General features: G+C 35.4%; 3 protein-coding genes across 5 annotated transcripts in view; 1 reads left to right on the top strand and 2 right to left on the bottom strand.

Annotated features, from left to right (window-relative positions):
• Positions 1–2023, bottom strand: part of LOC105193225 (leishmanolysin-like peptidase) — a 269152-nt gene extending 267129 nt beyond the window's left edge. The window contains exon 1 of one of the 2 annotated variants that reach the window (XM_011157595.3): positions 1758–2023. In XM_011157595.3, coding sequence (XP_011155897.1) covers positions 1758–1940 — 183 coding nt within the window. In that variant the 5' untranslated portion in view covers positions 1941–2023. The remainder of the gene's footprint in view (positions 1–1757) is intronic. The other variant, XM_039458987.1, reaches the window with a different exon arrangement.
• Positions 2024–5108: 3085 nt separating this feature from the next.
• Positions 5109–9141, bottom strand: LOC105193223 (ferrochelatase, mitochondrial). 2 transcript variants are annotated; one of them, XM_039458989.1, is made up of 10 exons: positions 8946–9081; positions 7816–8100; positions 7661–7726; positions 7028–7226; positions 6727–6948; positions 6504–6605; positions 6038–6203; positions 5845–5952; positions 5580–5744; positions 5109–5509 (listed from the first exon to the last, which is right to left on the bottom strand). In XM_039458989.1, the coding sequence occupies exons 3-10, from the start codon at positions 7698–7700 to the stop codon at positions 5312–5314; spliced, it is 1200 nt and encodes a 399-aa protein (XP_039314923.1). In that variant the 5' UTR covers positions 7701–7726; positions 7816–8100; positions 8946–9081; the 3' UTR covers positions 5109–5311. The 2 variants fall into 2 exon arrangements, with proteins under 2 accessions (XP_039314923.1, XP_011155894.2); XM_011157592.3 differs by lacking the exon at positions 7816–8100 and having other exon boundaries at positions 8946–9141.
• On the top strand, positions 8592–12293 carry LOC105193224 (EEF1A lysine methyltransferase 2). The gene is made up of 4 exons (XM_011157593.3): positions 8592–8930; positions 9017–9115; positions 11414–11823; positions 12140–12293. The coding sequence occupies exons 1-4, from the start codon at positions 8875–8877 to the stop codon at positions 12232–12234; spliced, it is 660 nt and encodes a 219-aa protein (XP_011155895.1). The 5' UTR covers positions 8592–8874; the 3' UTR covers positions 12235–12293.
• Positions 12294–12299: the final 6 nt, after the last annotated feature.

Raw genomic sequence — 12299 nt, 5'->3', positions numbered from 1 at the left:
ATCCTCGAAAGTACAACGTACACATCAAAAGCACTTAATAGGAAGTTAAATCATCACATTACAAATATATCTCACACAAATATTAATTCTATTTTCCTCAAAATGACAACACGGACAATTAGTATACGCGACTCGCGTAAACCAATGGCAAAATAAATGATGGAGGTAAATTAGTCTTCAAACAATGAAAGTTACTATCTTATCTGCAACGATTTCATGCCTCAAATAGCAAGCAATAAATCTTACTGCTCATGAATAAAATCAAATATTTTGCTCCCGCCCAAAATCATATATTAACTCTTTGCAATCTCATTTTTCATTTCTCATTTTTCAATTATTTTAGAAATAAACGGACGTTAAGTATTTTTAATTTAATTTAATCAACGAACGTAACACGGATTCAAAGAATTTTTATTAGAAGAGAAAGTAGTATTATGGCTACTGTGGACATTACGATGATTATTAGGTGGTTCTAACAATTGCTTATGGAATTATTCGTTTAATTTTAATCTGTTAAACATTGACAAATATAACAATTTCAATATAAAATATTAACTATTAATCAAGTTATTCAATAAAAGAAAAACAGTTACCATATTACCGCCTTCTTCTCTATTTAGAACAGCTTGTAGTTACAAAAATATACAATTTGTACCGATTTTGTGCAGATTCGAAGGACCACACGATAAGCAGAGCATTATTTCGAGATTGGACTGCTAATATCTTATACAGCACAACAGACGTTGCTCGACAGTACGCGAGTCTCGAATCGCGTATCAACGTGACGTGCAATCAAGCGTGGAAAAAAAAACAGGAGGTAAACGGGGAAATATTGACGAATCTCGCACACCCACGTTGACTTCAATGACTCTCTCTAAAAATACCTCAGATTTTAACGATACGCTCCGAGAACGTTGCTAAATGTCAACACAGGTACGGGTAAGCGTCATCGAGCTCGATTGTCCGTGAAACGCCGCAATCCGCGGAAGGTCAACGCGCCGAGACATCCCGCAGCAGCACGTGCTGTTCCGAAAACACGTGTTTCCCCCCTCCCGCCGCCGACGCCGCGCATGGAAACATTCACCGAAGTCTTCCTTCTATCGGCGCAACGTATGAATGGCGCGTCGAAACGCCGCGCGAAAATGAGACGTGCACGCGCGTCTTTGTCATCGCTACGAGCGAACGCGGTCAACGACACTAACCGATCTCACGTCCCAATGCAATTCGCAACTCTGACTTCGTTCACCTCAGCGAATTCGTAGCAGCGAGCTGCGCACCATTTACGTCATGTTAGCCCGTTCAAATATTACGAGAAATTGTGCAATTAAGGGAAACGTCGAAACGCATTCGCGAGTGCCGTTAAGCGCGATTCAATCCCCATTGGGGAACGGCTACGACTATCGCGCGACGTGCGCGAAAGAGAGACGCGGAGTGAACACGTGCGGACGCACGCGACAAACACTGTTACCGCGGAGTAACGGCGCGCCGCCGGATCGGTCGCGCTCGACTCCGACTTTCCTTCGAGCAAAGTAAAAATTCGTTCGACGTGAACGATGAGATACGTGAGAAACGTGATCACCCGGACGCGAGATATCGGCGAGAGAGTCTCAGAGAGGAGGATAACGCGAGGTGTGCGAAAGACGTCACGTACGCGCGCAGGCGGGGAAAGCAGAGCGAGGAGTAAAGCGAGGAAACGAAGGTGCGCGAGAAGAGGTTAGAATCGCCCTTCGCGATGCTCGCGAACGCGTGCCGCTTACCTCGTGCGCCCGTGGATGCTGGTGATCGCAGTGCCGGTGCTCGAACATCCCACTGGCAGGAGCCAACACAGCGCACACCGCGAGCAGAACGGCGAGCGACGACACGCCGGTGCCGCGGCGGATCTTCAACCGCACTCGAGCCGCCATCACGCACGACGCGCGCGCTCGCAGAGCATGACACATACTGAGCGCGGCCGCCGGCGCCGCGCATTTATACAGCCGGCGCCGCGGCGGCAGGCAGCGCCGCGCAACTCACGTTCGATACCCCGATGAGCGCGACGGCGGCGGCGGCGACGGTGGTGGTGGTGGTGGTGGTGGTGGTGGTGGTGGTGGAGGCGGCACTCCGCCGACGACGACGGCGACGACGACGACGACGACGACGCTGTCGCTGGGATAAACCCCTCGTCGTAAAGAACCTGTGAAGAAATCGAAGAATTTGTACGATGTGCTGAGGCAAGCTTAAATTTAATGCGACATAGACGCTTTTATTTGCTGTTTAATAATGAATGACTGAATTAATGGGAACCGACCGTCCTCGCTCGTACTCCAGTCGAAACAAACAGTGCAAAAAATCGAAGCGAAAAGATGTTTATGTTTATTTAAAGTTAATGTACTTAAATAATGAAACGGTTTACAACTTGTATCTTATTATAATACGTACGTTTTTGTATGCATACGAGATGCTAACGTATCATCATCAAAAAATACAGATAGAGAAAAATAATTCGGTAATAATCATTTGACTACGGTATATTTGCTTCATTTTTATATGTATGATTTATTTATCGAATATTTAAAGGTATTTTAAGCTTGTCAATAACGGCGAATAAATTAATATCAAACGATATTTGTAACATTACCAATGTAACAAATACAATCTTTTTCGACAGTTCGTATATTCTTACGAAAACTGAAAAACATTATAATTGTTTATTCCAATGACGAAACAAACATCTATAAAATTTGCATAAAATATTGAACATACCTGGAAATACGATTGACAAACGATTAACTTTAGAAATAGATATATATACATATACTTATATGTATTGATCCTTTAGAGTAACTTTTTTTATTCTAAAATGTTCTAAAACATTTAAGGCAATATATTTTGAATAAAATTGATTTATCTAGTCGCGAAATAACTCGGTATTTTTTCTTCACAAGAATTAATATAGCTTGCAATAAAAAAAAAGTTTCTTGACAACAATAATAACATTAATAGTTTTACAATCAATCCAAAATAATTAAATAAAAATATATTTTAAGACATTAAAGTGACGGAATTGTCAACATTACAGGTTCAAATTATCTGCTGAAATAGTACTAACTAGTTTTACAGAATTTAAAAGTGTTTGGTCTTGTCTATTTTAAAAGAATATTTTCGTATAATCAAATAAAAGGTAAAAAAAAATCAAATTTTTAAAATATATATTTTTAAATTTATAAGATATCAAAATATTATTAAACTATTAAACTATTAGGTAGTAAAAGATTATATATAATTTGTTAATTTTTAGATCTTTCTAAAAACTTCTGGAAAAATACTTTTTTTAACCTTATAGAATATTCTCTTAAACATGTAGAAAAGTTTTCAATTCTGTAAAACAGATTCAAAGAAAATTCAAACCTGTAATGTCGATAATTCTGTCACTTTAGCATCCCTTTAAGATGCTTATTGCCTAGAATTTTGTTACCTACTTGATATCAAGTAACATGTCGATTCTGCATCATTAAATATTTATCAAAAGTAAAACTAAATTTACTTTACACGGTGTAAAGTAATATTAAGCGATATATTAATTCGTTTTTCTACGTGTGACCGTAAGTTAAAATGAAACTAATTACTAATTATTAATTAATTTGATTTTTTGTAACTTAATCTTTACTACACTATATCATTCGCGATAATTCGTTATTCTCCATAGTTAATAATACCTATTTTGACGCAATAAAAAATCTGATCCTTGTATTGTCGTGATCGGAAAGAAATCGAGATTTTTTTGTTATCAATCGTATTTCATATCTTCTTTTGGAAACGCAAAGAAAAATAAAAAATTTTTTTAAATATTCAGTATTTACACAGTAGAATGTGAATTTGAGTCAATATAACGACATGCTGACTAGTTTATAACGTATAAAATCGAAGAAATGAGATAAATAAAAAGATAATTCAAAAATGCACAGAGAATCTCTTGAAAACCTTATTAATAAAAATAAATTCTATTTTTTTCAAGTATGTTGAAATTCATAATAATAAATTCTCAACTATTTAATATATTGAGTACTCTGCAAAAGAAATTTAAATACATTTTCTTCATATATTTTGACCAAATATTAAAGAGGTCAATATTATTCTATATAGAGAGTGATAAAACAAAATCTTGAGTGGAGAGTTGAAATACTGCACATACAATAAAAGTTAGCTTTTTAAACTTTAAATATTTATTTCTAATCTCATCGCACGGAGTTTCTAAAAATAAAGGTAATCAATTCTAGAAATATTTTTTTGTTTATAACTTAATACGATTAAAGTAAACTACAAAACCAATAAACATCGAAATAGATTTAAATAAAAAGTATTAAATTATTCGCAACTATATTTCGCGTTTTATTTCTAAGAGCGTAATAATTATATATAATATTTAAATGCATATATATAGTATAATTATATCTTTTCGAATACGTCTAAAGTTTCAAGTGTTAAAAATGCATTAGCATAAATTTTCAATAGAATTTTAATACAAAATTTTAACAAATGTAAAAACCTCTATACTAAGAATCAGATGTATAAAATATTCGCAAAATCGCAAGCACCTTGTAAGCAACTATGTAGAGAAAATTATCAATCTTGATATGTAAAATGCAGTAATCTTCTTGTATAGCAATAATAGGTTTATTACGGTCTGATCTATCAAGCTTGACATGCAGTAATCTTCTTGTATAGGAATAATAGAATTATTACGGCCTGATTGTCGTGATGTTTTTACAAGACGCAGCTAGTAAGCAAAGGAGAAGTGTCGAGATCGCTGATTCTACACATGATGTATAATCGTGATTTTACCTCGTTGAAAAAATAAAATGCACTAAACATATAAAATACACCAAACAATGAAAAGTAACAAAAAATATGATTGATAAGAACTGAAGATATTGTATTTACTTAAAAATCAGATATTATACTATCTTGAATTATGTCATAAATAAAGAAATAAATAAAAACAAAAGCAATTTGTTGAACATTCTAGCAATATGTCCTTAAAAAAAAATAAAAATTTTTTGTTAATAAAGCTGCTTCAGTTATCGATCTCTAGAGGAATTTTGCAAGGGATTTACGAAATGAAACAAGCATTATAATTTATTCGATATTATTGCACCGATGTTTCCACAAATATAATATACATATATATTCCATTAGATCCCTTCATTCAATTATTAACAAACCATTATATAACATTACATATAATTGATACAGCAAATTATACAATTAATTATTATTTACACTTAAATATAATATTTATGATAATTTTGCCCGGGCATTGTCGTAAATACCATTAACTTTTGCAAATCTTAGCGTACCACTTTTTGCTGGCATCGCAACTTAAATTTACGCAATGAGGACACCGAATTAAAAATTTAGGATTTACAGATTGTTTCGATCTAAGATGAGATACAACAATATCTGTCAAAGCGTCGATGAAAACAGGATGATCGTTCGGCGTGGCGGCCCTTCGTATTTTCTCAATTCCAAGCTAGAAAAATTAAACATAAAATTCTCTTTTCAACGCATTAGAGATAGTAAAATACGGCAGCACTTCTTACTTCTTCGGCAAGTTCTCTGCAATATTCTATGTCCAATTCGTGAAGGGTTTCAATATGTTCATTTACAAATGCAATTGGTACCAGAATGAAATTTTTCTTGCCCTGTTTAACGTAATCTTTTAACGCTTCATCGGTAAAAGGCCCTAGCCATGGCAAAGGTCCAACCTAAATATATAGATTTTGTAATACGTAATGCGTAAAACGCAAGCCTTTCTCTAGACCGACTAAATTAATTTTAATACAGTATATACATTTATGTATATACCTTTGATTGCCACACCAAGCTGTATGGATTGCAGTTATTTAATTCCTTCATTACCAATGCAACTGTGGCACCAACTTCCGAGGGATAAGAATCTCCCCTGTTTACAACCTAAAGTAATTATAGGAAAAGACAAATCAAACTAATTTCTAAGAGATCATAAGACAAAATATACTAAATAAATCGTGATAATAACTTGCAATGGTAAGGAATGAGCTGAAAATAAAATTATCACATCGTCTCTTTTTTCGCTAGGAAATTGTGCAAGTTCCTCCTTAATTCTCTCGACAAATGTTTTCACAAGAAGCGGATGTGTGGCCCATCTATCGATTACACTCAATTTCATGTCATTTGGTAATTCTCTGCAAAATAATTTTGATTCGTTTTGTGTACATATATCTTAACATATTTTCTACTTATTCTTATTTATTATATCTCATACATTGAAACAACAGGCAGTAATTTATTTTATATAACGTAAAAAATTTTCTGTATTGCAAATATACATATACAGTATAAGGAACACGTGCCGCATCTCTAATTTTGAATAAATATGCCTGTAATAAATACATGGAAAACAGATAACTTCAACTAGCCTTTCACACATATCGATCTATAACTAGTCTCATCTATAGTAAAAGTGCATTAAATAAAATAATCACCTAGACCTGTAATAATTGTATATGGCATTGAAACTGGAACCTGAAGTGGAACAACTATACTGAGGATATTGAGAAAAAAGTACGGTATGCTGTATTCCATCGCTGAAAAAGGAAAGGTGCAATTCATTCAAATTATCTTCTAACATTCATCTTTCCATAATCATGTTTATATGTAGTTAGATGTTTGGATTGCATTACACCTAAGAAAATATGATAACCGTACTTGCGTATCCTCTCAAGAGTATCTTCTGTGAGAGGATCTGCATATCGAAAGGCAACATAATGTTTATGTGGCGCAGTTTCAGGCGAAATTTTATCCAGTTGTTTGCATAAAAGCTCGCCCTGTTTATTCGTCCACTGTAGAATTGGTGATCCGCCACCAATCTCAGAATACTTTTTCTGCACTTCTGGAGTACGGCGTTTAGCTATCCAAGGACCTAATTTACTGCAACATATTTTTATAAAAGATCTCTCCTATATAGCCGCTTCTGTGTACAAGCCATGCATAAAATTTCGATTAAAACCTTTGAACTGGCAGTTGGATCATATCACGATCAGTCATTATCCTAAATAAATAATCATGGACTAGACTGATATTGGCAGGACCACCCATATTCAACATTAATATACCAGTTTTTGGTTTTACACCGTCTTGGTCTGCTGGATTTGCAGCAACAGAAGCGTAACATCGTGTTACAGCAGTAGATTTCGTGCATTGTCGCCCTATACAATAATATATTACAATTACCTAGTATTTATTTGATTACTCTATATAGCAAAAATTTCAAGGACAAATAAAATATGAAGCAAAATGTAAAACTGTTCTACATTTGTAGTAAAAAAAAAAACTGCACAAAATCTAACTTTTACTGTAATATCCCGTTTTATAAAAGATCTTTTAAATTTAAAAAGTTTATAATATATTTTTTTTTAAATCTACAAATAAAACGTAATTAATATTGTGTGCCATTTTAAGATGTAATATATATATTGATTTCATTGTTAACATTATAGCTAATAAATTCCTAAATGTTGCTCGCAGAGAGAACTTTATCAAAAGAGAATTTTATCAATTCTATACTGCCGTTACTTGACAGTTCGTTCACGTTATTGTTTCTACAAGATATAATTTAGAATATTGAAGTCCATTCACTTACCGAAAAACAACAGGCTCGATAACCGACTGTTAATGCTCATGTCTAATTAGCACTTAATAACCCAAGCTGAAAAAATTAAAAATTGCAACTTAAAAGTTATCACGAGAGTTGTGAGTTGTCAGTTGTGCACTATTACAATGACATGTAGATCGTACCGTTAGATAAGATAAAATTTGAGTTCCACAAATAGGTTAGGTTAGATTCGACGTAACGCATGCAAATGTATATATTCGCATTCAGGTAAAAACTATGTAAACAGACTCATTAAAGACTTTTAATTCTACAAAATCTGCTTTCTTAGATAAATGGCGACAATTTCACACGAGTGAAAACTGAACAACAAAATTAAAACGTATGCATTCGATTTTTCTGTCACATGTTCATTACACTGTCATGTTAATGTTGTATATTATAAAACTCCTGGCAAATCCATCTCTCTCCTGAAATAAATTCTTGAAATAAATTCTTATAGCGAATTCCTGAATACATTCACGAAAGAATTCACCGTAAGAATTCTCTCGTAATGTGAATGAATTCGTTGGTGACTGTGTGATTTGCGGTTAGCATTACGGTTCCCAGATAGCGCTGAAAACACCTGTACTATGCAATACGCTAAAAAAATATTAACAACACCAATGCAACATAAAAAAGACTAATTTATGATAGAATTATTAATTTTATATATTAAAATTAGTCTTATTAGAATAATTTAATACTTAGTGTAGTTATAAAAAAAAACTGCTTTTTCGATAAAATCTCATATTTAATAGAATCATTTACATTGCTTGCATTGTCTCAATAAAAAAAAATCCATGTATACATAACGTGAATAAAACGTAAACAAATGATCCATATAAACGTAATCTGGATCTTGAAATATACAGCACAACTTTATTCTAAAAAGTAAACGTGCGTTTGTCACAGAGACTATCCAACCGGTGCTGTCATCTAGTCACGAAATTTCGAAGCAACGAAATCCCCTGTTCCACGTTGATCTTGTTAGACCGGTTCGTGAATAAATATTGCTGTTGAATTTCCGATTCACAATCAATTCATTTTTTACGACAACGCAATTAACTAGATCGCGATTACTCCGTTTGAAGTCTACGCCCGGTACCACCCAAGCAGGTCACTCGTGCCTCACGAGCATCACGAGACCCGACTGAATCGACATTGTCACGTACAGTCAGGCTTCGGCGAACCACAGTGGAATAATGACAGAACGGTCGAGCGAGGAGCTGGCATCTTCGGATCTGGGCACTCACGAGTAGTAAGTAATACGTACCGTGATCGCGTAACACCCGTTGTGCATCACTCGCCGCTTTTCTGACCCTCTGTTGCCCGCTCTTGCCGCAGCTGGGAGAACGCGTACGCGCAGGAGCTCGACAACTTCCGCGACCACGGCGACGTGGGTGAGGTATGGTTCGGCGCGGCCAACACGCGCAAGGTCGTACGGTAAGCGAAGCCAGAACAGGAGTCGGCACGCAACACGCGGGTAAACAGCACCGCACCGAAAATCGATGGGCTTTCCCGCGGAAACGTAAACAACCGCGACGCGAGCGAGACTGTTCCCCCGCGCGCCACTGGTGGCGACATCTGCGAGCCCGAGCGGTGTCCTATCGTCTCCGTCGGTATCGTTTTTGTCACCGCCAGCGTCAATCTCGCGCACGATAGTATTTTCTACTGCGGATAATCGTGAGCTCACATATAGATTTAAAAACAATTCTCGATTGTTGATTAATAATTATCTTCTCTTCGACATTATTAACACTAGAACTATCAATGATTAACTTGTGTCTTTATTTCTACTATACAGAGTGATTCGAATAAAAAATTTTAGGAGATATTCCTTAGTTTATTTTATGAAGAAATATAAAAAATATATTTAAAGTGCTTTGTTTGTCAAAAATACCGACGATAATTTATGTGAGCATAATGAGGACAAGACGCGAATACCGAGTTGTAGAGACGAATACAAGTACAAATTGACTCACCTTTCGCCGCTGGTCGCAATTTATTCAGCTCCGTCTCGGCCTCAGCTCTCGAATGTTTGCTTGAGATCCAAGATCCTTCTCAAGACGATCTTCCTTTTGATTCACACTTGGCAAACGCACGATCCTTTGTTTTCTGCCCTTTCTAAACACTCCTGATATTTACACGCGTCTAAAACTCGGGATATGATTCGAGGCAACGAAGAATGATACGAAACGTACTATTAAACGCGACACGACTTTGCACCATGCATTGTATCCGACTGACGATGTTGACACAAACGCCCGACATTTCACTTCACTTTCGACACCCCACAGTACTTTCGAAATACTCACTTGCGTTAAAAACTCGTACGGGACGACGAGGATGCGAGTTGAAATGCGCTGCGACACGCCGCGATCTTCCGCCGTCCTGCCTAACCGGCCGACTGCTGCTACTGCGTAGCGGCAGCGCTAGTGGCGCAGCGGCGCGCAGGCGCGGCCACGCGCCAGTCACGCTGCTACGCAGTGGCAGGAGTTGGTCGGTTAGGCAGAAGGACGGAAGGTCGCGGTGCGTCGCAGCGTATTTCAACTCGCATTCTCGTCGTTCCGTACGCGAGTGAGTGTTTCGAGAGAACCGAAAGTGAAGTAAAATGTCGGGCGTTCGTGCAAACATCCGTCGTCGTCGTGTCGCATACGATGCATGGTGCGAAGTCGTGTCGCGTTTAATCGTGTTTCGCATCTTCTTCGTTGCTTCGTATCCCGAGTTTCCGACGCACGTGAGTACCGGGAGTACCAGGAAGTACCGAAAACGAACGGTTGCCAAGCGTGAATCAAGACGAATCATCGTGAGGGAGGATTTTGGATCTCAAACGTTTAAAAACTCCGTCGTCATACGGAGCTAGACGAAATCGAGCTACCAACGGTAAACGGTGAGTCAATTCATTTATATCTACTGTTTATTCGCTCTCAAGATTCAGCATTCGTTTTTCGTTCCAATTGCGTTTGCGTAAATTATCGTCAATGCGATGTCCAAAAATTAATTAGTAGTGCAAAAGCGGGTAGGAACGATTTGAAGTTGATTTCGTGTATGTTTGACATTAATTTTTTATAATTTTTTTGCTAAGTTAATGTTTAAAAATAACTAGTTAAAGTTAAAAATTAACACATTTAAAATTAACTAAATTAAGTTAAAAGTTATTAACTTTTTAACTTTTTTCTTAACTTTTAACTTTTTAACTAGTTACTACCCAAGCCTGGTCAAAATACAGATGAAAAAATAATTGAAAAAAATAAAAATAAGAATTTAGAAGATGTAAAAAATGCTTGCAAATTAATTACTCACTTATTATTTAGACTGCTTTGATAATTCTAATGTTAATAAGTATTTTTACGTTAACAAGTATTTTTAAAATACGTATAATAAATTAATATTTATTGAAGTGTTATAATTCTTCCATTTGATCTTTTTTTCGCGCAATTCGACATTATTAGAATAGTATATTAAAAATTGTACAAAATTTTGTAGTCGAGATATTATTAGTATAATTTTATTTGCGTAAACAAATTTTTGATATTGTTATTCATAATTTTTATATAATACGAAATGTGGAAAAAATTCTGATACTAAAGAAAAACAATTTTTTTGAAAATTTAATTAGCGTAAAAGTAATTTTTACTTTTTTGAAAATATTTGAAGTAGACAAAAGCAAATAAAAATGAATGAAGATTGTTGTAAAACCCGAAAAATATTAGAATAGATATAAAGGAAGTTATTTTGTAGATGGATCGCTACGAAATTGGATTTAAATAAAGAGAGCGATAAGATAATCGACGTAGGATGCGGTAATGCGATGACTTTGGTGGAACTTGCGAAAGAAGGATTCGCGAACTTGACTGGGGTGGATTATTCACAGAAAGGAGTAGATCTGGCCCGCATAGTGCTGAACGATAACAACTTACCGAATGTAAAGATAGAGATATGCGATATACTCGATAACACATTACCGCATGATTTTAAAGTTGTCCATGATAAAGGCACTTACGACGCTATTAGTTTAAATCCAGAAGATCCGATGGCAAAGCGACAGAAATATATAGAAAATATATACCATATCCTTTTGCCAGGTGGATATTTTGTCTTAACATCCTGTAACTGGACCAAAGAAGAATTACTGAAACATTTTGAGAGTCGTTAGTATAATTATGACATTTTTAATCAAATTAACGTAGTAAAATTTTAATATCTCTGTTCTTTAAAATAGTTCAAATATTATTTGTGTTATTATTTATTGTTTATAATATTATAATATTTAATCAAATTTATTACACATGTGCGATTTTTCCAATTATTTTATCAAAGACAAGTGTTTTTCTCACAAAGAAATTGTCACTTTTTTATATCATTACATTTCACGTCTTTTGCATCTTTGAAATATAATGTGAAGATAATCTCTTGGAATGTGATCTCTTGGAATCTACGTTATGATAATGGGATTATTATTCACAGATTTCGAATTCGTGAATCAACTTCCTACGGATACGTTCCAGTTTGGTGGGCAGACGGGAAATACTGTAACACAAATGGTATTTAGGAAAAAGTAACACTGAAGAATTTTATACCTAGCCATCAAGATAAATAAAATAATTATCTAATTTGTAAAGAGATT

The sequence above is a fragment of the Solenopsis invicta genome, chromosome 16 (assembly GCF_016802725.1).
Source record: "Solenopsis invicta isolate M01_SB chromosome 16, UNIL_Sinv_3.0, whole genome shotgun sequence".
NCBI classification, from domain to species: Eukaryota; Metazoa; Arthropoda; class Insecta; order Hymenoptera; family Formicidae; genus Solenopsis; species Solenopsis invicta.
Note: the sequence above shows the minus strand (reverse complement) of the source record. Positions and strands in the feature narration are given on the sequence as shown.

Excerpts from the sequence above, each read along its gene's own strand:
- LOC105193223 (XM_011157592.3), bottom strand. The coding sequence starts at position 7,700 with ATGAGCATTAACAGTCGGTTATCGAGCCTGTTGTTTTTCG. Across the intron at positions 5,953-6,037 it reads CTCATTCCTTACCATTGCAA|GTTGTAAACAGGGGAGATTC; the intron begins GTTATTATCACG and ends TAATTACTTTAG. Across the intron at positions 5,745-5,844 it reads GCTTGGTGTGGCAATCAAAG|GTTGGACCTTTGCCATGGCT; the intron begins GTATATACATAA and ends CTATATATTTAG.
- LOC105193224 (XM_011157593.3), top strand. The coding sequence starts at position 8,875 with ATGACAGAACGGTCGAGCGAGGAGCTGGCATCTTCGGATCTGGGCACT. Across the intron at positions 8,931-9,016 it reads GATCTGGGCACTCACGAGTA|CTGGGAGAACGCGTACGCGC; the intron begins GTAAGTAATACG and ends CTCTTGCCGCAG. Across the intron at positions 11,824-12,139 it reads ACTGAAACATTTTGAGAGTC|ATTTCGAATTCGTGAATCAA; the intron begins GTTAGTATAATT and ends TATTATTCACAG.